This window comes from Dendrobates tinctorius, unplaced genomic scaffold (genome assembly GCF_039654945.1).
Source record: "Dendrobates tinctorius isolate UK_male_01 unplaced genomic scaffold, ASM3965494v1 ptg000126l, whole genome shotgun sequence".
Classification (NCBI taxonomy): domain Eukaryota; kingdom Metazoa; phylum Chordata; class Amphibia; order Anura; family Dendrobatidae; genus Dendrobates; species Dendrobates tinctorius.
In genome coordinates this window covers 12,560,305-12,584,233 of record NW_027361794.1, presented here as the reverse complement: position 1 = coordinate 12,584,233, position 23,929 = coordinate 12,560,305, and the positions used below count along the sequence as shown (strand labels likewise).

The 23,929-nt window shown below is 43.0% G+C and overlaps 1 protein-coding gene across 2 annotated transcripts in view; it reads left to right on the top strand.

Annotated features, from left to right (window-relative positions):
* LOC141047298 (uncharacterized) overlaps positions 1-23,729 on the top strand; it is a 44,887-nt gene extending 21,158 nt beyond the window's left edge. Inside the window, exons 2-7 of one of the 2 annotated variants that reach the window (XM_073542353.1) lie at positions 2,784-2,933; positions 3,063-3,242; positions 3,328-3,451; positions 3,535-3,632; positions 3,831-3,921; positions 22,151-23,729. In XM_073542353.1, coding sequence (XP_073398454.1) covers positions 2,856-2,933; positions 3,063-3,242; positions 3,328-3,451; positions 3,535-3,632; positions 3,831-3,921; positions 22,151-23,676 — 2,097 coding nt within the window. In that variant the 5' untranslated portion in view covers positions 2,784-2,855 and the 3' untranslated portion in view covers positions 23,677-23,729. Of the gene's footprint in view, positions 1-2,783; positions 2,934-3,062; positions 3,243-3,327; positions 3,452-3,534; positions 3,633-3,830; positions 3,922-22,147 lie in introns of both variants that reach the window. The other variant, XM_073542352.1, reaches the window with a different exon arrangement.
* The last annotated feature ends 200 nt before the right edge of the window (positions 23,730-23,929 follow it).

Here is a 23,929-nt window from a genome sequence, read left to right as displayed (position 1 = left end):
CAAACGTGACATGACACCTGCAGACCATTCCATCAAAGTCTGCATTCCAAAACGTCACTACTTCCCTTCCGAGCCCCGACGTGTGCCAAAACGGTAGTTTTCTCCCACATATAGGGTATCAGCGTACTCAGGACAAATTGGACAAGTATTGGGGTCCAATTTCTCCTGTTACCCTTGGGAGAATAAAAAAATTGGGGACTAAAAGATCATGTTTGTGGAAAAAATATGATTTTTTTATTTTCACGCCTGGGCATTATAAACTTCTGTGAAGCCCTTGGGGGTTCAAAGTTCTCACCACGCATCTAGATAAGTTCCTTGGGGGGGTCTAGTTTGCAAAATGGGGTCACTTGTTGGGGGTTTCCACTGTTTAGGCACATCGGGGGCTCTCCAAACGTGACATGGCGTCCGATCTCAATTACAGCCAATTTTGCGTTGAAAAAGTCAAACGGCGCTCGTTCCCTTCCGAGCTCAGCCATGCGCGGAAACAGTGATTCCCCCCACATATCAGGTATCAGCGTACTCAGGACAAATTGCACAATAACTTTTGCAGTCCAATTTCTCCTGTTACCCTTGGTAAAATAAAAAAAAAATTGGACCTGAAATAATTTTTTTCTGAAAAAGTTAAATGTTTATTTTTTAACATTCAAAAAATTCCTGTGATGCACCTGAAGGGTTAATAAACTTCTTGAATCTGGTTTTGAGCACCTTGAGGGGTACAGTTTTTAGAATGGTGTCACTTTTGGGTATTTTCTATCATATAGACCCCTCAAAGTGACTTCAAATGTGATGTGGTCCCTAAAAAAAAATGGTGTTGTAAAAATGAGAAATCGCTGGTCAAATTTTAACCCTTATAACTTCTTAACAAAAAAAAATTTTGGTTCCAAAATTGTGCTGATGTAAAGTAAACATGTGGGAAATGTTACTTATTAAGTTTTTTGTGTGCCATATCTCTGTGATTTCAGGGCATGAAAATTCAAAGTTGGAAAATTGAGAAATTTTCAACATTTTCGCCAAATTTCCTTTTTCAGAAATAAACGCAAGTTATATGAATGAAATTTTACCACTAACATGAAGTACAATATGTCACGAGAAAACAATGTCAGAATCACCGGGATCCATGGAGGCGTTCCAGAGTTGTGACCTCATAAAGGGACAGTGGTCAGAATTGTAAAAATTGGCCTGGTCATGAACGTGCAAACCACCCTTGGGTGTGAAGGGGTTAAAAAAAAGCATATATACATCAGGATAAGCCAGAAATGTTACAGTAATTATTGCCAGTCACATGTTAATATTGAAAACCTCTGGAATGTAATCAAGAGGATGATGGATAGTCACAAGCCATCACACAAAGAAAAACTGCCTAATGTTTGCGCCAGGAGCAGTGTGAAAGACTGGTGGAAAGCAGCCAAGACGCATGAGAGCTGGGATTACAAATCATGGTTATTCCACAAAATATTGATTTCTGAGCTCTTCACTGTTGTTGTTTCTAAATGACTATGAACTTGTCTTCTTTGCATTATTTGAGGTCTGAAAGCGCTGGGGGTTTTTAATTTGCACCATTTCTCCTTTTCAGAAAAAAAACAACAAAATTTATTGCTTGGAAATTCGGAGACATGTTGTCAGAAGTTTATAGACTAAAAGAACAATTTACATTTCACTCAAAAATATATCTATATAAAGAGAAAAATCAGACAAACTGAACTTCTGAAAGTGGTCTCTTAACCCCTTAATGACCGGAGCTTTTTTCGATATTTCGTTTTCGTTTTTCGCTCCCCTCCTTCCCAGAGCCATAACTTTTTTATTTTTCTGTCAATATGGCTATGTGAGTTGTTCTTTTGAACGACACCATTGGTTTGACCATGTCGTGTACTCGAAAACGGAGAAAAAATTCCAAGCACGGTGAGATTGCAAAAAAAAGTGCAATCCCACACGTGCTAGGTTCACTAAATGCTAAAACTGACCTGTCATTATGATTCTCCAGGTCATTACGAGTTCATAGACACCAAACTTGTCTAGGTTCTATTTTATCTAAGTGGTGAAAAAAAATTCCAAAATTTGCTTAAAAAAAAAAATGCGCAAATTTCCGCGACCCATAGCGTCTCCATTTTTCGTGGTCTGGGGTCGGGTGAGAGCTCATTTTTTGCGTGCCGGGCTGATGTTTTTACCACATTTGTGCAGATATGTTCTTTTCATCGCCAGTTATTGCATTTTAATGCAATGTCGCGGCAACAAAAAAAAAACGTAATTCTGGCATTTTGATTTTTTTTTCTCGCTACACCGTTTAGAGATCAGGTTAATCCTTTTTTTTATTGGTAGATCAGGCGATTCTGAACTCGGCGATACCAAATATGTGTAGGTTCGATTTTATTTTGATTTTGATTGGGGCGAGATGCATCTCCTGAGGAAGAAGTTATGTGAACGTCGAAATGCATTTAGAGAATAGTGAATAAAATGCCATCTTTTTTTATCCACATACTGGGATTGTGATTTCTACAGCAGGGCGGGTAATATCCGCGTGTCCTTCTATCTGCTGTAATACCGATTCCTGAGACGAGAATTAGCGTTATGGAAGATGAGTCTATGAGAAACGTATTCAGCTGCCGACTCCGAGGAAGAAACTGCTTGTTGTCTGTGGCCTAAATATATAGGTTTTATTAGTAGATGTAAATAAGAAACTAAATACTGTAAAATAATAAATCTCATAGGTTTCCCTTATTATCTCCAGTAATTGTATTATTACACAGGATTTTTATGATGTTACATCAACTCATCTTGTCATTCAGGTCTCTACAATATCAGATCCTCTCAGTGAAGATCTTCTACATAAGAGAATTTTCCTGATTTACCCATCCAGGATGGATATGGACAGAGATAAGATGGCGGAGAGGATATTACACCTCACCCTAGAGATCCTCTTCCAGCTTACTGGAGAGGTGAGAGATTCTGATGACGTCACATCACATCATTCTTATCTATGGGAATAACAGATGGACAGAACTGGAGAGGTGAGGACTCTGGAAATGTCTGTAGTGAGATTTATTAATGTGTCTATCCATAACCAGGATTACACAGTAGTGAAGAAGACCTCTAGTGAGCGCTGTCAGGACCCTGTGTCTGAGGGATGGGGAAGACCCCTGAACCCAATCACAGGGCCTCCACTTCACCCCCTGATACATGAGGACATCAATGACCAGAAGATCCTAGAACTCACCTACAAGATGATTGAGCTGCTGATTGGAGAGGTGACACTGCTGGGAATGTTGGGACATTATACAGTAACGCTATGAAGGGATCGGGGGGGATTGACGGTATCATTGTATGTGTCAGGTTCCTATAAGGTGTCAGGATGTCGCCGTCTATTTCTCCATGGAGGAGTGGGAGTATTTAGAAGGACACAAAGATCTGTACAAGGACGTCATGATGGAGGTTCCCCAGCCCCTCACATCACCAGGTAATAGACAGGACTAAATACACACGGCCTATAAGTATCTATATGTAAAGAATGAATTCAGCCCTTGTATTTGTTTCCTCCAGATCTATCCAGTAAGATGACAACACCAGAGAGATGTCCCCGTCCTCTTCTTCCACAGGACTGTAAACAAGAAGATCCCAATGTTCCTCAGGATCATCAGGTAGATGGAGAGAAGGTGTCATGAGATCTCCCCTATGATGTGTAGACGGCTGTGAAGGTCTTGTGCTCAGTCTTGTTTTATCCACCAGTATTATATGTTTTATACTTGTGTAATGAGAACGGTGGAGATGGCAGGATTATAGCTGATCATAGATGTGACTTCTCCATCTGTCTGTGACTTTTACAATATTTGTTTCAGGGTGAAGATCTGACCCATATTAATTCTACAGAGATTTATGTGAGGGGTGATGAGCGGTGTAAAGAGGAGATTCCTGCATATGACTACCCAGGTGAGTAGTAACCACTAAATACAGAGAAGTCACAGATTCATCTCAGTCACCGGCTGTGGCTGCTTTATCGGTGGTGTAGTCCAGCCATATTACCATGTTCACCATTTTGCTTCCCGACTACAACATTCTCCTCCACTCAAAACTGTTCAAATGACTTTGGGCATTGAAAGCCCTTTTCTATAGAACTTACCACCTGGAGGATCCACCTACCCCCTGGGATTAGAAGACTGACCGTTACCTGCCCAGATCTGTAAACTACAAAGCCAAATGACAGTGTACATAGAATGTGCTGACAAGTAAAAAAAAAATCACTTAAAGAAATGTATTATGTTGGGCCTGTAAGAGAAAGTGGAGGGAAATGATGCTGTTGGCTTCCTAGATCCCTGATATCTTATTGGATGAATCCACCTTCTCTCCCTTTTGTGCTGCTGAATGTGCTCATATGGTCCCTACAAGACCAGGGCCAGTCTTTCTGGTCAAACTTCGCTTTTACGATCAACTTCATTAACCCCTTCCTGACATCAGACGTACTATCCCGTCCATGGGACCCGGGCCCCTATGCCCATGGACGGGATAGTACGTCTACCGCGATCAGCGGCGCCCACGTGGTGAGCGCCACTGATCGCGGCCGGGTGTCAGCTGATTATCACAGCTGACACCCGGCACAATGTGTCAGGGGCGGTCACGGACCGCCCCCGACACGTTAACCCCTTGCACACCGCGATCAAACATGATCGCGGTGTACCGGGGACTAAAGGGAAGCATCGGCAGGGAGGGGGCCCCCAACGGCAGCGCAATGTGCAGCGCTGCTGCGGGGGGCTCCTTTCCTGCAGGCCCCCGAATCCAAGATGGCGACGGGGGCCTTCGGGGGGCCTGCAGGAAGCTGGCTTCCTCAGTGCCTGCAAAGCGCAGGCATGAGGAAGCCTTCTGCACTGCCTGTGACAGATCGCTGATCTGTCACAGTGATCTGTGATGTGACAGATCAGCGATCTGTCACAGGACAGTGATGTCCCACCTGGGACTATTTAATAAAGTTAAAAAAAAAATAAAAAAAGTATTAAAATAAATTTAAAAAAATCGCTAAATAAATTAGAAAAAAAAAAAAATATTCCCCCAAATAAATCCATTTTTTGGAAATAAAAAAAAAACAAAACAATAAAAGTACACGTATTAGGTATTGCTGCATCCGTAACGATCCGCCCTATAAAACTGTCTCATTAGTTAACCCCTTTAGCGAACCCCTTAAAAAATAAAAATAAAAAACAAAGCAAAAAATAATGATTTATTATCATACCGCCAAACAAAAAGTGTAATAACACGCGATCAAAAAGACGCATATAAATATCCATGGTACCGCTGAAAACGTCATCTTGTCCCGCAAAAAACGAGCCGCCACACAGCATCATCAGTGAAAAAATAAAAAAGTTATAACTCGCAGAATAAAGCGATGCAAAAATAATTATTTTTTATATAAAATAGTTTTCATTGCATAAAACCGACAAAACATAAAAAAACGACCTAAATGAGGTATCGCTGTAACCGTACTGACCCGAAGAATAAAACCGCTTTATCAATTTTATCGCACGCGGAACGGTGTAAACGCACCCCCCCAAAAGAAATTCATGAAATGCTGGTTTTTGTTCTTTCTGCGTCCCAAAAATCGGAATAAAAAGCGATCAAAAAATGTCACGTGCCCGAAAATGGTACCAGTAAAAACGTCAACTCGTCCCGCAAAAAATAAGACCTCACATGACTCGGTGGGTCAAAATACGGAAAAATTATAGCTCTCAATATGTGGTGATGCAAAAACTATTTTTACAATAAAAAGCGTCTTTTAGCGTGCGACAGCTGCCAAATATAAAAACCGCCATAAATAGTAAATCAAACCCCCCGTTATCACCCCCTTAGTTAGGGAAAAATAATAAAATAAAAAAAATGTATTTATTTCCATTTTTCCATTAGGGTTAGGGCTAGGGGTAGGGTTAGGGCTAGGGTTAGGGCTAGGGTTAGGGCTGAGATTAGGGTTAGGGGTGTGTTGGGGTTCGGGTTGGAGTTAGAATTGGGGGTTTCCACTGTTTGGGCACATCAGGGGCTCTCCAAATGCAACATGGAGTCTGATATCAATTCCAGCCAATTCTGCGTTGAAAAAGTCAAATGGTGCTCCTTCCCTTCCAAGCTCTGCCATGCGCCCAAACAGTGTTTTACCCCCCACATATAGGGTATCAGCCTACTCAGGTCAAATTGCAAAACAATTTTTGGGGTCCAATTTCTCCTGTTACCCTTAGGAAAATAAAAAATTGGGGGCAAAATTATAATTTTTGTGGAAAAAAATGATTTTTTTATTTTCACGTCCGAGCGTTATAAACTTCTGTGAAGCACTTGGGGGTTCAAAGTGCTCACCACACATCTAGATAAGTTCCGCGGGGGGTCTAGTGTCCAAAATGGGGTCACTTGTGGGGAGTTTCAATAGTTTAGGTACATCAGGGGCTCTCCAAACGCACATGACACAGCAGACCATTCCATCAAAGTCTGCATTCCAAAACGTCACTGCTTCCCTTCCGAGCCCCGACGTGTGTCCATACAGTAGTTTTCTCCCACATATGGGGTGTCAGCGTACTCATGACAAATTGGACAACAACTTTTGGGGTCCAATTTCTCCTGTTACCCTTGGGAAAATGAAAAAATTGGGGACTAATTGATCATGTTTGTGGAAAAAATACGATTTTTTTATTTTCATGCCCAGGCATTATAAACTTCTGTGAAGCCTTTGGGGGTTCAAAGTGCTCACCACACATCTAGATAAGTTCCTTAGGGGGTCTCGTTTTCAAAATGGAGTCATTTGTGGGGGGTTTCCACTGTTTAGGTACATTAGGGGCTCTCCAAAGTCAACATGACACCCGCAGACCATTCCATCAAAGTCTGCATTCCAAAACGTAACTACTTCCCTTCCGAGCCCTGACGTGTGTCCATACAGTAGTTTTCTCCCACATATGGGGTGTCAGCGTACTCATGACAAATTGGACAACAACTTTTGGGGTTCAATTTCTCCTGTTACCCTTGGGAAAATAAAAAAATTGGGGACTAATTGATGATGTTTGTGGAAAAAATACGATTTTTTTATTTTCATGCCCTGGCATTATAAAATTCTGTGAAGCCTTTGGGGGTTCAAAGTGCTCACCTCACATCTAGATAAGTTTCTTAGAGGGTTTAGTTTTCAAAATGGGGTCATTTGTGGGGGTTTTCCACTGTTTAGGTACATTAGGGGCTCTCCAAAGGCAACATGACACCCGCAGACCATTCCATCAAAGTCTGCATTCCAAAACGTCACTACTTCCCTTCCGAGCCCCGACGTGTGCCCATACAGTAGTTTTCTCCCACATATGGGGTATCAGCATACTCAGGACAAATTGGACAACTTTTGGGGTCCAATTTCTCCTGGTACCCTTGGGAAAATAAAAAAATGGTGACTAAAAGATCATGTTTGTGGAAAAAATACGAATTTTTTTATTTTCACGCCCGGGCGTTATAAACTTCTGTGAAGCACTGGGGGGTTCAAAGTGCTCACCACACATCTAGATAAGTTCCTTGGGGGGTCTAGTTTACAAAATGGTGTCATTTGTGGGGGGTTTCCACTGTTTAGGTACATCAGGGGTTTTCCAATCGCGACATGGTGTCCGATCTCAATTCCAGCCAAAAACGTCAAATGGCGCTGCTTCCCTTCCGAGCTCTGCATTGCGCCCAAATAGTGGTTTACCCCCACATGTGGGGTATCAGCGTACTCAGGACAAATTGCACAATAACTTTTAGGGTCCTGTTACCCTTGGGAAAATAAAAATTGGGGTGAAAAGATCATTTTTGTGGAAAAAATATGATTTTTTAATTGTACCGCTGTACGTTATAAACTTCTGTAAAGCCCTTGTGGGTTCAAAGTTCTCACCACATATCTAGATAAGTTCCTTGGGGGGTCTAGTTTCCAAAATGGGGTCAATTGTAGGGGGTTTCCACTGTTTAGGTACATCAGGGACTCTCCAAACGTGACATGGCGTCCGATCTGAATTCCAGCCAATTTTGCATTGAAAATGTCAAACGGCGCTCCTACCTTCTGAGCACTGCCATGCACCGAAACAGTCGTTCCCCCCCACATATCAGGTATCAGCGTACTCAGGACAAATTGCACAATAACTTTTGCAGTCCAATTTCTCCTGTTACCCTTGGTAAAATAAAAAAAATTGAACCTGAAGTATTTTTTTTGTGAAAAAAGTTAGACGTTCATTTTTTTTTAAATATTCAAAAAAATTCCTGTGACGCACCTAAAGGGTTAATAAACTTCTTGAATGTGGTTTTGAGCACCTTAAGGGGTGCAGTTTTTAGAATGGTGTCACTTTTGGGTATTTTCTATCATATAGACCCCTCAAAGTGGCTTCAAATGTGATGTGGCCCGTAAAAATAAAATGGTGTTGTAAAAATGAGAAATCGCTGGTCAACTTTTAACCCTTATAACTTCCTAACAAAAAAAAATTTTGGTTCCAAAATTGTGCTGATGTAAAGTAAACATGTGGGAAATGTTAGTTATCAAGTTTTTGGGTGCCGTATCTCTGTGATTTAAGGGCATAAAAATTCAAAGTTGGAAAATTGCGAAATTTTCAAAATTTTCGCCAAATTTCCGTTTTTCTCACAAATAAACGCAAGTTATATGAATGAAATTTTACCACTAACATGAAGTACAATATGTCACGAGAAAACAGTGTCAGAATCACCGGGATCCATGGAAGCGTTCCAGAGTTATGACCTCATAAAGGTACAGTGGTCAGAATTGTAAAAATTGGCCCGGTCATGAACGTGCAAACCACCCTTGGGGGTGAAGGGGTTAAATGTGCAGTGAGGCCAAGTGTGAATTTCTGTACAATAACAACAGTTTCCCTTTATCCTGACTTTTCAATTTGTATCAAAACTAACTAATTTCAAGGATGATTGTGATAAACTACAGGAAAACCATTACACCTGTGCCATGATATATCTCTAAGCTGTGCATGGCTGATGGCTGTAATATACATTTATTCACCCCTGCAGGAGATGTGTTGGCATGGTTCGAGCCCTGGGTTCATAGATTCACTCCACATAATAAATTCCATTATGCTTTTGATCCTAAGGAATTCAGATTACTGCACAATCTCTCCTGAAATAAGAAGTACTAATACTTTCTCTACTCTTCTGGTCAGGACTCACAGTAGCTCCAATGGTCCACCATAAAAAATTTCATCCAACAAAATGACACCGGCGACGCCAGTCCAGTAGCATCTATCTCTTACTTATAGATGCTACTGCGCAGGCGCCGCCACTGCCGATGACATTTTGCTGGATGTAATTTTATTTCTAAAACTCGCAATAGCCACAATATTATAGGCATTATCAATAATAACATCAACGGTATTATATGCATTATGTAAAAATAGGGGGCAGGTCCCTGAGGGATCAGTGACCTGTCATAAGCCAATACAGATGATTGTGTAAGCAGAGCACCACATAAAGCCCCGCCCACAGCCCCGCCCCGAACCACGAGAATCTCATTAACTGAAATCTACAAATACAGATCAAGCAACAACCACAAGACGGATTTCATCAACCAAGGTATCATTGTAATCAGTATAACTGCTCCGACCTGACAGTGTCTGTAGGTTACTGTGCACAATCCTGCTGACAGGTTCCCTTTAAGACATCTCATGTCACGATACATTTTTGGATTTGTGGCAGCTCTGGTTCCACTTACATTAAAACTTTTTTCCTTTCAGGCCTGTGGGGGTTAAATGCAGTTTTTCCCCTCTGGCAAGCTGGTGTTACTGCAGTGCTGCTAGGTCAGCTGATGTTGCTAGTTACCCCTCCCAAATCCTTTAAAAGGTCACCTGATGTATCAGCTGACTGTTGGTGATACAGTTCCTCTTTGGAGACCAACCTCTGCAGAAGCAGCTCTCTGGTGTTCAGCAAAGTCTGGTGTTTGGAGTCCTGTTGCTGTGCTATCTGTGGTGTGGAGTTAAGCAGTGGTGTGCACAAGCTGTGTTGTATTTTTGTTACCTTGCCTCTTTTGTGTCTGTTGCTTCCCCGTGTGTTTTATCTGCAGAAGCGAGACTAGCGCTCCTTGCCGGCTAGTGCACTAGCCAGGGCAGATCTAGGTGACAAATAGGAACGAGGTATCCTGACATCGGCAGGGAGAAGGACCTGCATATTGTGTTAGGTGAGAACAGGGACAGGCTCAGGGTGGAGCTCAGAAGGTGACCGTCCCCGATTCCCTATTGTCAGGGCCTTGCTCTGACCTATTCCATCGGCATTGTGTTGTTGTGCTGATTGTTGACCGACCAACCGTTAGGTCGTGTCACACTGGTCAGTCACTCCGTGACATTTCAGCTCTGGATTATTATACACAGTTTTCTTTAAATGTGTAATATTTCCTCTTGAAACTCATCTGACAGAAAATATTGGCCCTTACAATAGTTTAGATTGTGAAGTCACCGAGCCCCATACTCTAATTATCCCAGAGAGGTTTCACCACTAGTTACTCATTTATTACTGATGAAGACTGTTGAGTTTGATCATTTCAGTAGATGTGTTATTGTCTATAGTCACAGTTTTTGATTACAGTAGTGTCCAAAATACTCTGATTTATCCTCTTCCCGCAGCCAGTTTTGTGTTCCTAACCAGGCCCCATTTTTAAAATCTGACGTGTGTCAATTTATATGGTGAAAACTTTGGAATTATTCACAAAGGATAATGGAAAATAAATGGATCTTACAAATTGTTTTCCAACTTTGCACAATACCCTATATAGGGTTGTACACTACTGTCTGGGCACATGGCAGGGTTCAGAAGGGAAGGAGCGCCATATAGCTATTTGGATGCAGATCTAGCTGGAATAGTTTGCAGACACAATGTATTGGGTCACCTGGTAGCTCAAAAGACATCCACCATGAACATGCTTGGCACTATCTTCTGTGCTTTACATATCCCAAGGAATGCCTTGCTTATCGCCCTTTTACACCCTTACATGGATCTAGACTTACACTGGGACCCCTAGGCTTGGAACATGGTGTTACCTGCTATTCTGTGGTGTTAGATGGCAAGAAGAGTAGTCAGGTAGCTGGGACAGAGCCAGAAAGAAAGACAAAAGAGTAGTCAGTAAACGGGCCATGGTCATAGCAGGAAACAAATACACCAGCCACAAGCTGAGCACAGAGGACTGAACCAGAGGAAAACAGGGCTGTAACTGGCAGATTCCGGCAATGTGCTTTGAGCTTTAGTAGTACTTTCCAATTGGCTGAAGTAGGGAGCAGATTACTCCAGCTGGACAGAAGGAACAGACCTCAGATGAGATTGGACACACCATATGCCGAAGCCCTAATATAACTAAATGACAGAAAACCAGAATAGTCGAAATCCCCATAAAGTGATTCCATTTTAAAATTAATTCACTGAGTGTTATAATCTCTAGGAGGAGTGAATATTTTGACTCCATAGCCACTTTCCGGAAATTAAAGTGAAGTGGATGTTAGAGAGTGAAAATTACACATTTGCCATTTTATTACCCAACACATAGTGCCTAGATTGTGCTCCAGGAGACACACACCATAAATTGAGTTCTTCTCACTATAGTATTGTAGTATTGTTAAATACAGAGATCCTAAATGTTGTTTGAGCACACTGCAAGAGTCAGAAGTGAGAGTGGATTTTGCTGGTTGGGTTTATAGAAACCTTGGTGCTTTTCAACAGGCTTTGAGCCACAAATAGTGTGGGAACCTCTGTTTTTCCATTGACAGATGATGGACCTGAATGGGGCTTTGTTTTTTGTGAGATGAGAATTGGTATTATTTCTCTAGTCACCTTCCACGACAGCAGCATCAGAGGATGTCTCCCCGCCTTAAAGGGAATCTGTCACCTAATTGTGCGCCGGTGAACTATGTCCCGGAACACAGAAATGGCAGCTAAATACTTCCGGGACATAGTACTTCCGGCGCATGCTAAGTACTTTTTTCTGGGTTTGCCTGCAGTTGGGCAAAGCATACTGCGCATGCGCGAGTGGAGATTGCAATGCGCACACGCGAAATATGTACGAGAACTACTGAAATTACCTGAAATATTGCGTACCGCAGCCAGCCAAGGAGGGGTGGAGGGAAGGAGCAAAAACACCGCCCATCGGACCGGACTCAACTAATTTACATACAGCACAAAAATTAGGTGACAGATTCCCTTTAATGGGAGACAGGAAACACAAGAGGTTAAATACCCCTCCCCTTCCTACAATCACCAGTGTTTTTCCTGTCCCCTATGGGGCATGAAGAGGTCCTAGATGGTGCTGCCGTGGGCGGCGATCGGGAGCACCTTAAAAGCTTACCTACTATATGCCGGGCAGCCGAGGTCAGGGGCTTCGCTTTCCTCCTCTTAGGGCTGCTCCCGTCTCCATGACACATGTGAATTGGGACCCCTCTCGTGCCCCTCCTGAGCCTCCTTGGGAGGTAAAGCGTGGCGGTGAGCGGTGTCCGAGGTCCTCCTGCAGCTCCCCAGCATCCTCCTGTATATGTGCAGCTGATTCCAGGCGTTTGCACACAGCGGAAGTGAGGTCAACCCGAAATTCCAGTTTACTTCTTGGTGCGTTCCACGCTGTAACGCATGCGCGGTCGGCAGGTGTCGGCATTCTCTGGGACAGTGGCCATGTTTGGGGCGTTCCTTTTGGGGTTCCTCCCTGTGGACCTGGGGGAGGAGAAGCACAGAATCACACTGGAGACCTTGATTCCTTAAATCCTGGTCGGGGGATGCCTCCAGGTAAGGCCCATCGTCTATGTCCCTCTGTGACTGGTGACAGACTGACCATATGGATGGCAACAAACCCTCGCTGTCTGCTTCTGCAGAGCCCAGCGTTCACCCCCTGACTGTAAGTAGTGGATGAAGGTTCCTTGCTGTCCGGGTTATAGCCTTATGAGTGACTTGGTATACCATTCTCTCTTTTTAGGGAGACAAGGTCCCTGCGCCTAAAACGGATAAGATGCCCAGCCGCAAGTGTGGTGTATGTGCTTCCAGGCTTCCCTCTGCATATTAAAAGAAGCTTTCCCAGCCCTGCACGGATGATGTGTTGCGCGCTAAACAGCCCTCTCTCTTCGACAGCATCAAAACCCTCATCAAGCAGGATGTTCAATCCTCCAAGGCTGAATTTTCCCAGGTCCCAGTACCACAACCCCCTCCTCCTAAGAAAAAGAAGATGGCACCCGTGGAATCTGATTCATACTCGGGCGAAATCCACACCTCTGGTTCAGAGGATATTTGGGAGATTGAGGGTTCCACTTCCACCCCCCAAGTCTGATAATAAATAATATTATTTCTCTTCCGAAGATATAGGAGTGCTAATTAGTATGATGAGAAGCACTGTGGGGGTTGATGAGGAGGAAGTGAGATATTCTGTACAGGATGAGATGTTTGGGGGGCTTAAAGTCTAAGGATCAGAATGGGTTTCCCATACACGAGAATATTCAGAACCTTATCTTTCATGAATTGGGCCTCACTGAGAAAGGACTCGGCATCCCTTCAGAGTTGAAAAATCGCTTCCCCCTAGACAGGGATTGTTCTTTATGGGAGATCCCCAAAGTGGATGTGCAGGTGTCCAGGGTGGCCAAAAAGACGGCTCTTCCTTTCGAAGATTCATCCGAGCTTAAAAATCCCATGGATTGTAAAATCAAGAGCTTGCTAAGGAAGTCCTGGAAACCTCCACAAATCTGCTTAAAGTGAATGTGGCTTCAACGTGTGTAGCCAGGTCTCTGTTCTGCTGGCTGCGTACGTTGGACGTTCATCTTACTCAGGGGACTTCTAGGGAGGAAATACTTGACTTTATCCTTCCTTCAGAAATCGACGGGGTTCCTTGCTGATGCCTCTGCTGAGTCTGTCCGTGTAGCGGCAAGATTTGCAGTCCTCTCCAATTCAGCCAGGAGAACTCTGTGGCTGAAGTCATGGGGGAGTGACTTTACCTCAAAAACTAAGCTCTGCGCTATTCCCTTTCAGGGACACTATGTATTCGACCCAGTTCTCGACGAAATCCTAGAAAAAGCTACAAATAAAAATAAATCACTTCCCGAGCAGAAAAACTCTAGGAAACGTTTTTTTGTCTCTCCTGTGACCAGCACTCCCAGAGGGAATTCAAGTGGAAGGGCAAACAGGCCAATAGAGTTATCCAAAAGGTGTTAGGCGCAGAAACATCCTTGCCCCACCACCAGCAAACCCATGTCAGTGACTGCTCTCCAGTCGAGGGTCGACTCTTGGGGTTCCTTGCTCAGTGGCAGCCAATCTCCAGGAACCAATGGGTTCTCTGTATCCTTCAAGACAAATTGAAACTAGAATTCGAGAGTCCTCCTCCTCAATGCCTGAGAATTACCTCCCTGCAGTCTCCACACCTCCAAGAATCCTTGCTGTTAGATCTGCAGGGTCTACTTCAAGCAAGGGTGTTCCCTCAAGTACCACAACAGGAGATAGGCAGAGGCCACTATTCTCGCCTGTTCTTGATAATGAAGCCCTCATGGAAACACAGGGTTATCATAAATCTGAGACTGCTGAAACAGGTAAAATAGACAAAAAGACAGGCGCTGTCTTTTTGTCTATTTGATGTGGAATTTTTCCAGGATGGACTCCCTGTTCTGGACGTGCGCCTTGAAAATTTGTCTTTAAGACTATGATACAAATGAGGTGCGGTTTAACGTTTGTTTTTTGCCTCCTGAACCAGGTAGTCAAGTACAGACGATTCAAGATGGAATCAATCAAATCAGCAATCCCGCTCTTTGGACAGGATTGGGTAATGGCTACAGTAGATCTGGAGGATGCCTATTATCATGTGCCGATTCATCCGGACCACAGGAAGTTCCTCAGATTTGCAGTTTCCCACGGTCACCAGGTCAGCCATTACCAGTTCAATGTCCTGCCGTTCAGCGTGTCATCAGCACCGCGGGTATTTACCAAGATTATGGCTGAAGCAATGATCTTCATTCGACGCCAAGGGATTTGCATTATCCCATATCTAGATGACTTTCTCATTGTCACACCATCCATCCCTCACCTGAAACTAGATGTGGCGAAAACCCTGGAAATCCTGAAATCCCTGGGCTGGATCCCAAATTTTGAGAAATCAGATCTTTATCCTTCGTCAAGGAAGAAATTCCTGGGAATTCTTTTGGATTCAGAAAAAGAGAACATCCTTCTTGCCCAGGGATTGTCAACTTGACCTTGTTCAGAGGGTGTCCAGATTCAGAGATCAAAGGGCGCCAACCTTGAGGGACTCAATGTCTATTCTGGGATCACTGACGTCGTGCATCCAGGCAGTCTCCTGGGTCCAAGCCCATACACGAGTCCTTCAGTCTCATGTGCTTCTGTATTCAAGAAGGCATCGAAAGCGGCTGACCAGGAGAGTTCCCCTTCCCGGTCATGTGAAATCTTCCCTTTCATGGTGGCTAAACTACGAAACCTCCAGCAGGGAGTCAGCTGGGATAAGCTTCCCCTGAACGTACTCACTTCAGACGCCAGTTGGAGAGATCTCACTTCCAGGGGTTGTAGCCCCCAGACATCAGATCCAGCTTCTCAAATCTAAGGGAACTAAAGGCAGTAGAGGAGGCATTGAAAGCCACATGAGCCCTCATCCAAGGTCACCACGTATGCATCTACTCCGACAACATGACCACGGTGGCCTACCTCCGGCACCAAGGAAGCACGAAATACATCAGTTTAAAGTCAGTCGCTGCAAGGATTTTTTCCTTGGCAAAGAAACATCTTTTGTCCATCACAGCGGTACATCTAAAGGGATTGGACAATATCCAGGCGGACTTCCTCGGCAGGAAGGACGTCCATCCGGGAGAATGGTGCCTGGACCATGCAGTCTTTGTCCCTAGTATCAAGGTGGGGGAGTCCCGATGTAGACCTGTTTGCCAATGGTCAGAACACGAAGGTGATGACGTTCTTTTCCCCCAGTCCCGCGGATGGAGCGCAGGGATTAGACGCCCTCTCCCATCCTTGGAGGTTCAACCTGGCATACACCTTCTCACCGGTGCTGATGCTAGCAAGGACAATGCAGAAAATTTGATCAGAGCGGGTCACCATGATCCTGATTGCCCCCATGTGGCCAGGAAGAAGTTGGTATGGCGCTTTGATGAAAATGGCTCAAGAAGGCCCCTGCTTTTGCCCCAGAAGGCTGACCTCCTTCAACAGGTTCCTCTGCTACACCCAGACCTGTGCACATTGAACCTGGTGGCCTGGTTACTGAAGCCAAAATCCTAAAAGCTAAAGGACTCTCAGATGTAGTAATACAAACTCTTCAGAAGATTAGGAAGCCAGTGACCAATGCCATCTATGGCAAAGTTTGGAAGAAATTTTCATCCTGGTGTTTCCCGAATACTCCTGATCCCTTCCATCCTAATAATGTGCAAATTCTAGATTTTCTTCAAAAGGGGTTGGATCTAGGACTTACACCTAGTACACTAAAAGTGCAGGTGTCAGCTCTTAGTTCCTCTTTTAATCAGGACTTAGCTGGTCATCACTGGGTTAAACGCTTTATGACCTCTGCAGCTAGGATTCATCCTAGACTTCGTAGTCAGGTTCCCCCTGGGATTTGAATCTAGCCCTTTATAGTTTAACCCAAGATCCATTTGAACCCCTATCATCCATGAGTTTAAAGAACCTGACCCTCAAAACTATATTTGTAGTAGCAATTACTACCACTAGACGCGTAGGAGAGCTGCAGGCCCTATCAGTACAGGAGCCCTACTTAACTAACACTACGGATAGCATTATTCATTGATTAGATCCCTGCTTTGTGACTAAAGGAAGTCTTGAACTTCCATAGAGGTCAGGATTTTGTGTCACCATCATTCTGCCCAAATCCTTCCAATGGGAAGGAAGAAATCTTTCACACCCTGGATGTTCGCAGGATGGTTCTCTATTACCTCCAACAAGCTGAAAATTGGAGGATTGACCAAAACCTATTTATTCAGTTCCCAGGACGAAATAAAGGCAAGAAGGTGGCTAAAAATATGATTGCTAATTGGATCAAGCAAGCTACCTGTCTGGCACATTCATTGCAGAATCTTTCTCCTGCATCACTGAAGGCTCATTCTAATCGTGCAGTATCAACTTCGTGGGCAGAGAAAGGGAACGCATCTTCTGAGCAGATATGCAGAGCTGCTACCTGATTGTCTGTCCATAAGTTCACCAGACACTACAGACTAAGTTTCAATAGGGATTTACCATTCGGCAGACAAGTTCTGCAGGCTGTTGGCCCTCCCTAAAGAAATTAGTTGCTGGTGTTACTCCGATGCTGCTGTCGAGGAAGATGACTAGAGAAAATAGAATTAGTCTTACTGGTAATTCGGTTTCTAGGAACCTTCCACGACAGCACTAATTTCCCTCCCTATCTGATGTTCTTATTGGATGATTCCTGCTCAATGGTGATAACTATACATGCTAGTGTGCCCACAAAAACACCGGTGATTGTAGGAAGGGGAGGGGTATTTAACCTCTTTTGTGTTTCCTGTCCCCCATTAGGGCTTGGAGACATCCTCCGATGCTGCTGTCGTGGAAGGTTTCTAGAAACCGAATTACCGGTAAGACTAATTCTATTTTTCGCCTAAATACATTGATTGGTTTCTTTTTATTCAATATTTGTGAGGCAGAATGAGCAAAGAGCTGAACACCAGCTGGTTGGGGCTCAACTCCTTTTGGAAGTGCATTGAGCAGCAAGGTGGTGTGCTGGTAAAAGGGGAAAAAAAAAAACCAAAACTCTTTTAAATCTTCTTCCTGAGCGAGTGTGAACGAGCTGAGTGTGACCTGAGTGTAAGTGCGAACTGTGGTAAGTGTGTGACTTGAAATTCAGTGACTTTAGATTCAGGGAGTTTCCAAGGGAGGTCTTACTGAATTGCTGTTATATTAATACTTTTTTTTTTTTTTTTAATTTATTTTTGCTTATCTCATTAGGATGTGCTCCACTATTGCCAATGCCATCCAGTGCACGTCTTGCCGCATGTTGTGCATTTGGAAGCCCAGATACTGGATCTAAATGTGCAGCTGGCAACACTGAGATCCATAGACAATATGGAAAGGAGTCTTCTGCTCACTGAGCAGACGCTCAATGGGATAGATGAGGGGGGGGATGCTAGGATGGAGCTGCAGGACAATGAAGCAGCTAGCTGGGTGACAGAAGGCGGGGTAGAGGGAAGAGCACCAGGGAGGCTAGTCCTGATCTGGCACACCCCAATAAGTTTGCTAAGTTGGCAGATGAGGGGAGTGTTAGTGCAGGAGTAGCACTGCTGCAGCAAGGCATGTCCTCTGAAAGCCGGAGGAGTGTCTGCTCCAGTAAGGGGGGAAATAGGAGAGCAGGGCAGGCGAGACAGGTTCTGGTAGTGGGAGACTCAATTATTAGGGGAACAGATAGGGCAATCTGTCACAAAGACAGGGATCGTCGAACGGTGTGCTGCCTACCTGGCGCTCGAGTCCGACACATCGCTGATCGGGTTGACAGATTACTGGGAGGGGCTGGAGAGGATCCAGTGGTCATGGTGCACATTGGCACAAATGACAAAGTTAGAGGTAGGTGGAAGGTCCTTAAAGATGATTTCAGGGAATTAGGCTGTAAGCTTAAAGCAAGGACCTCCAAGGTGGTATTTTCGGAAATACTTCTTGTACCACGTGCCACGCCAGAGAGGCAATGGGAGATTAGGGAGGTTAATAAGTGGCTCAGGAATTGGTGTAGGAAGGAGGGGTTTGGGTTCCTGCAGAACTGGGCCGACTTCTCAGTTGGCTACAGGTTCTACGCTAGGGACGGGCTGCACCTCAATGGGGAGGGTGCCGCTGTGCTGGGGGAGAAAATGGCTAGAAGGTTGGAGGAGTGTTTAAACTAGGGACGGGGGGGAGGGTATTCCTTTTATAGGAGGGGAAGACAGTGCAGATAGAGACCTGGGCACAAATAATGACATTGGGGGTGGAGGTGGCATGGGGGGTGGGGTTAGAACAGTTAATAATTTAAGAAAGAATAGAGGTACAGAGAGATACATAAAGTGCATGTATACTAATGCCAGAAGTCTCGCCAACAAAATGGAGGAATTGGAATTAATGTTGTTGGAACATAATTATGACATGGTGGGGATATCTGAGACATGGCTGGATGAGAGCCATGACTGGGCTGTTAATTTACAGGGCTATAGTCTGTTCAGAAATGACCGAACAAATAAGCGAGGGGGAGGCGTGTGTTTATATGTAAAATCATCCTTAAAACCCATCCTTCGTGATAATATATATGAATCTAATGAAAATGTAGAGTCCCTGTGGGTAGAGATAAGGGGAGGGGGGAAAAATAATAAATTACTGATAGGGGTTTGTTATAAATCTCCAAAAATAATGGAAGCTACAGAGAATATCCTAATAAAGCAAATAGATGAAGCAGCGACTCAAGGAGAAGTCATTATTATGGGGGACTTCAACTACCCTGAAATACATTGGGGAACCGAAACCTGCAGTTCCAGCAAGGGTAATAGGTTTCTGACAACGATGAGAGACAATTACCTTTCACAACTGGTTCAGGACCCAACAAGAGGGGGGGCACTGCTAGACCTAATATTAACCAACAGGCCAGACCGCATATCAAATGTAAGGGTTGAGGGTCACTTGGGTAATAGTGACCACAAATTAATAAGTTTTCATGTATCCTTTAATAAGATGTGTAGTAGAGGGGTTACAAGGACACTAAACTTCAGGAAGGCAAATTTCCACCGGATGAGAGATGATCTTGGTGCAATTAACTGGGACGATATCCTGAGACATAAAAATACACAAAGAAAATGGGAGACGTTTATTAGCATCCTGAATGGGACCTGTGCACAATATATACCGTATGGGAATAAACATGCGAGAAATAGGAGGAAACCACTATGGCTAAATAGAGCTGTAAGGGGCGCAATAAGAGATAAAAATAAAGCATTTAGAGAATTAAAGCAAGTAGGTAGTGATGAGGCATTAAATAAATACAGAAGATTAAATAAATTCTGTAAAAAGCAAATCAAGACAGCAAAGATTGAGACAGAGAGACTCATTGCCAGAGAAAGTAAAAATAATCCCAAAATATTCTTTAACTACATAAATAGTAAGAAGCTAAAAAATGATAGTGTTGGTCCCCTTAAAAATAGTCTGGGTGAAATGGTGGATGAGGATGAGGAAAAAGCCAATATGCTAAATGACTTTTTTTCAACAGTATTTACACAAGAAAATCCCATGACGGATAACATGATCAGGGATAAAAATTCTCCATTAAATGTCATCTGCTTAACCCAGCAGGAAGTGCGGCGGCGTCTACAAATCACTAAAATTGACAAATCCCCGGGCCCGGATGGGATACATCCCCGAGTACTGCAGGAATTAAGCACAGTCATAGATAGACCACTATTTTTAATCTTTAAAGATTCCATAATAACAGGGTCTGTACCACAGGACTGGCGTATAGCAAATGTGGTGCCAATATTCAAAAAGGGGACAAAAACTGAACTTGGAAATTATAGGCCAGTAAGTTTAACCTCAACTGTGGGTAAAATCCTGGAGGGTTTTCTAAGAGATACTATACTGGAGTATCTGGAGAAGAATAACCTTATGACCCAATATCAACATGGGTTTACAAGAGACCGTTCCTGTCAGACTAATCTGATAAGCTTTTATGAAGAGGTAAGTTCCGGACAGGACAAAGGGAATGCAGTGGAGGTGGTGTACATGGACTTTTCAAAAGCTTTTGATACGGTGCCACACAAAAGGTTGATACATAAAATGAGAACAATGGGGATAGGGGAAAATATGTGTAGGTGGGTTAAGAGCTGGCTCAGGGATAGGAAACAAAGGGTGGTTATTAATGGAGCACACTCGGACTGGGTCACGGTTAGCAGTGGGGTACCACAGGGGTCAGTTTTGGGCCCGCTTCTTTTTAACATATTTATTAATGACCTTGTAGGGGGCATAGAGAGTAGAACTTCAATATTTGCAGATGACACTAAACTCTGCAGGGTAATTAATACAGAGGAGGACAATTTTATATTACAGGAGGATTTATGTAAACTAGAAGCTTGGGCTGATAAATGGCAAATGAGCTTTAATGGGGATAAATGTAAGGTCATGCACTTGGGTAAAACGAACAAGTTGTATAATTATGTGCTTAATTGTAAAACACTGGGCAAAACAGTCACTGAAAAAGACCTGGGTGTATGGGTGGACGACAAACTCACATTTAGTGGCCGGAGTCAAGCAGCTGCTGCAAAGGCAAATAAAATAATGGGATGCATTAAAAGAGGCATAGATGCTCATGAGGAGAACATAATTTTACCTCTATATAAGTCACTAGTGTGACCACACTTAGAATACTGTGTACAGTTCTGGTCTCCGGTGTAAAAGAAAGACATAGCTGAACTGGAGCGGGTGCAGAGAAGAGCGAACAAGGTTATTAGGGAACTAGGGGGTCTGCAATACCAAGACAGGTTATTACACTTGGGGTTATTTAGTTTGGAGAATCGAAGGCTTAGGGGTGATCTTATTACAATGTATAAATATATGTGGGGACAATACAAAGACCTTTCTAATGATCTTTTTACTCTTAGACCTGTGACGGGGACAAGGGGGCATCCTCTACGTCTGGAGGAAAGAAGGTTTAAGCATACTCACAGACGCGGATTCTTTACTGTAAGAGCAGTGAGACTATGGAACTCTCTGCCATATGATGTTGTAATGAGTGATTCACTACTAAAATTTAAGAAGGGACTGGATGCCTTTCTTGAAAAGTATAATATTACAGGGTATATACACTAGTCTCCTTAATATTGCGTTGATCCAGGGAGCTAGTCTGATTGCCGTATGTGGAGTCGGTAAGGAATTTTTTTCCCCAATGTGAAGCTTACTGTTTGCCACATGGGTTTTTTTTGCCTTCCTCTGGATCAACATGTTAGGGCAAGTTAGGATAGGATATGGGTTGAACTAGATGGACTTAAAGTCTCCCTTCAACCTTAATAACTATGTTACTATGTTACCACTCACTACTGGTTCATCCTATAATGACTACTGTCATTTTCTTGGTAAATAATTAAAGTTTTTTACATAGCTTGCCATTTTTATGGACAGTTTAAGTAGAAATGTTCAAAAATATAAAACTCAAGGATATTTTATTAAAAAATAATTGTTTTTTTTATCTTAGCAGATGACTGTACCAGGAGATCAGAGGGACAGCTGATATCTTCAATTTTTAAGTCAGATGATCTTGAGATCCTACAAGATACAACTGAAGTGAATGCTATTACTCCAGATATACCATCATCCATTCACAGCAAAGATCTGTCATTTGATCCTATGAAACAGGTCCCATCTTCTGATTCATTACCGACTGCAAAGGAAAATCAAAGTCACAATAGAGGCATTAAAAAACAAACTGCTTCTAAAGCACATAAGTCATTTTCATGTTCAGAATGTGAGAAATATTTTGCATATAAATCAAATTTTATTAACCACCAGAGAACTCACACAGGGGAGAAGCCTTTTTCATGTTTAAAATGTGGGAAATGTTTTAAACAGAAATCAGAGTTTGTTACTCACCAGAGAATTCACACAGGGAAGAAGCCTTTTTCATGTTCAGAATGTGGGAAATATTTTGCATATAAATCAGATTTTATTAACCACCAGAGAACTCACACAGGGGAGAAGCCTTTTTCATGTTCAGAATGTGGGAAGTGTTTTAATCTTAACTCGAGTTTGGTTAGGCACCAGAGAATTCACACAGGGGAGAAGCCTTTTTCATGTTTAAATTGTGGGAAATGTTTTAAACAGGTATCAGAGCTTGTTTCTCACCAGAGGACTCACACAGGGGAGAAACCTTTTTCCTGTTCAGAATGTGGGAAATATTTTGCAGAGAAATCACATCTTGTTAACCACCAGAGAACCCACACAGGAGAGAAACCTTTTTCCTGTTCAGAATGTGGGAAATATTTTAACCGGAAAGCGCTTCTTGTTAGACATCAGAGCAGTCACACAGGAGAGAAGCCTTTTTCATGTTCAGAATGTGGGAAATGTTTTAATCTTAACTCATATTTGGTTAGGCACCAGAGAACTCACACAGGAGAGAAACCTTTTTTCTGTACAGAATGTGGGAAATATTTTGCATCTAAATCAAATTTTGTTACCCACCAGAGAATTCACACAGGGGAGAAGCCTTTTTCCTGTTCAGAATGTGAGAAATGTTTTAAAAAGAAATCAGATCTTGTTACTCACCAGAGAATTCATACAGGGGAGAAGCCTTTTTCCTGTTCAGAATGTGGGAAATATTTTGCATATAAATCAAATTTTGTTAACCACCAGAGAATTCACACAGGGGAGAAACCTTTTTCCTGTTCAGAATGTGGGAAATATTTTGCAGAGAAATCACATCTTGTTAGCCACCAGAGAACCCACACAGGGGAGAAACCTTTTTCCTGTTCAGAATGTGGGAAATATTTTAACCAGAAATCACATCTTGTTAGCCACCAGAGAACCCACACAGGGGAGAAGCCTTTTTCATGTTCAGAATGTGGGAAATATTTTAATCAGAAATCAGAACTTGTTATTCACCAGAGAATTCACACAGGAGAGAAGCCTTTTTCATGTTTAGAATGTGGGAAATGTTTTAACCGGAAATCGGTTCTTGTTAGACATCAGAGCAGTCACACAGTAGAGAAGCCTTTTTCATTTTCTTAATCTGGGAAATATTCTACTTGGAAATCATCTGTTAATAAACATCAGAGATGTCACATAGGGGAGAAGCCTTTTTATGTTCAGAATGTGGGAATCATTTTAACCAAAATTAGATCTTCTAAAGGGGTTGTCTCTTGTAATTCCTCATGTTTGCTGACAAAAGGATAAAAATAAACTTTATTAATTCCAAATGTAAAATTATATCCATAATTCACCCCCTGAAGGTTAGTCAGAAGGTGACTAATAGAAAAAACAT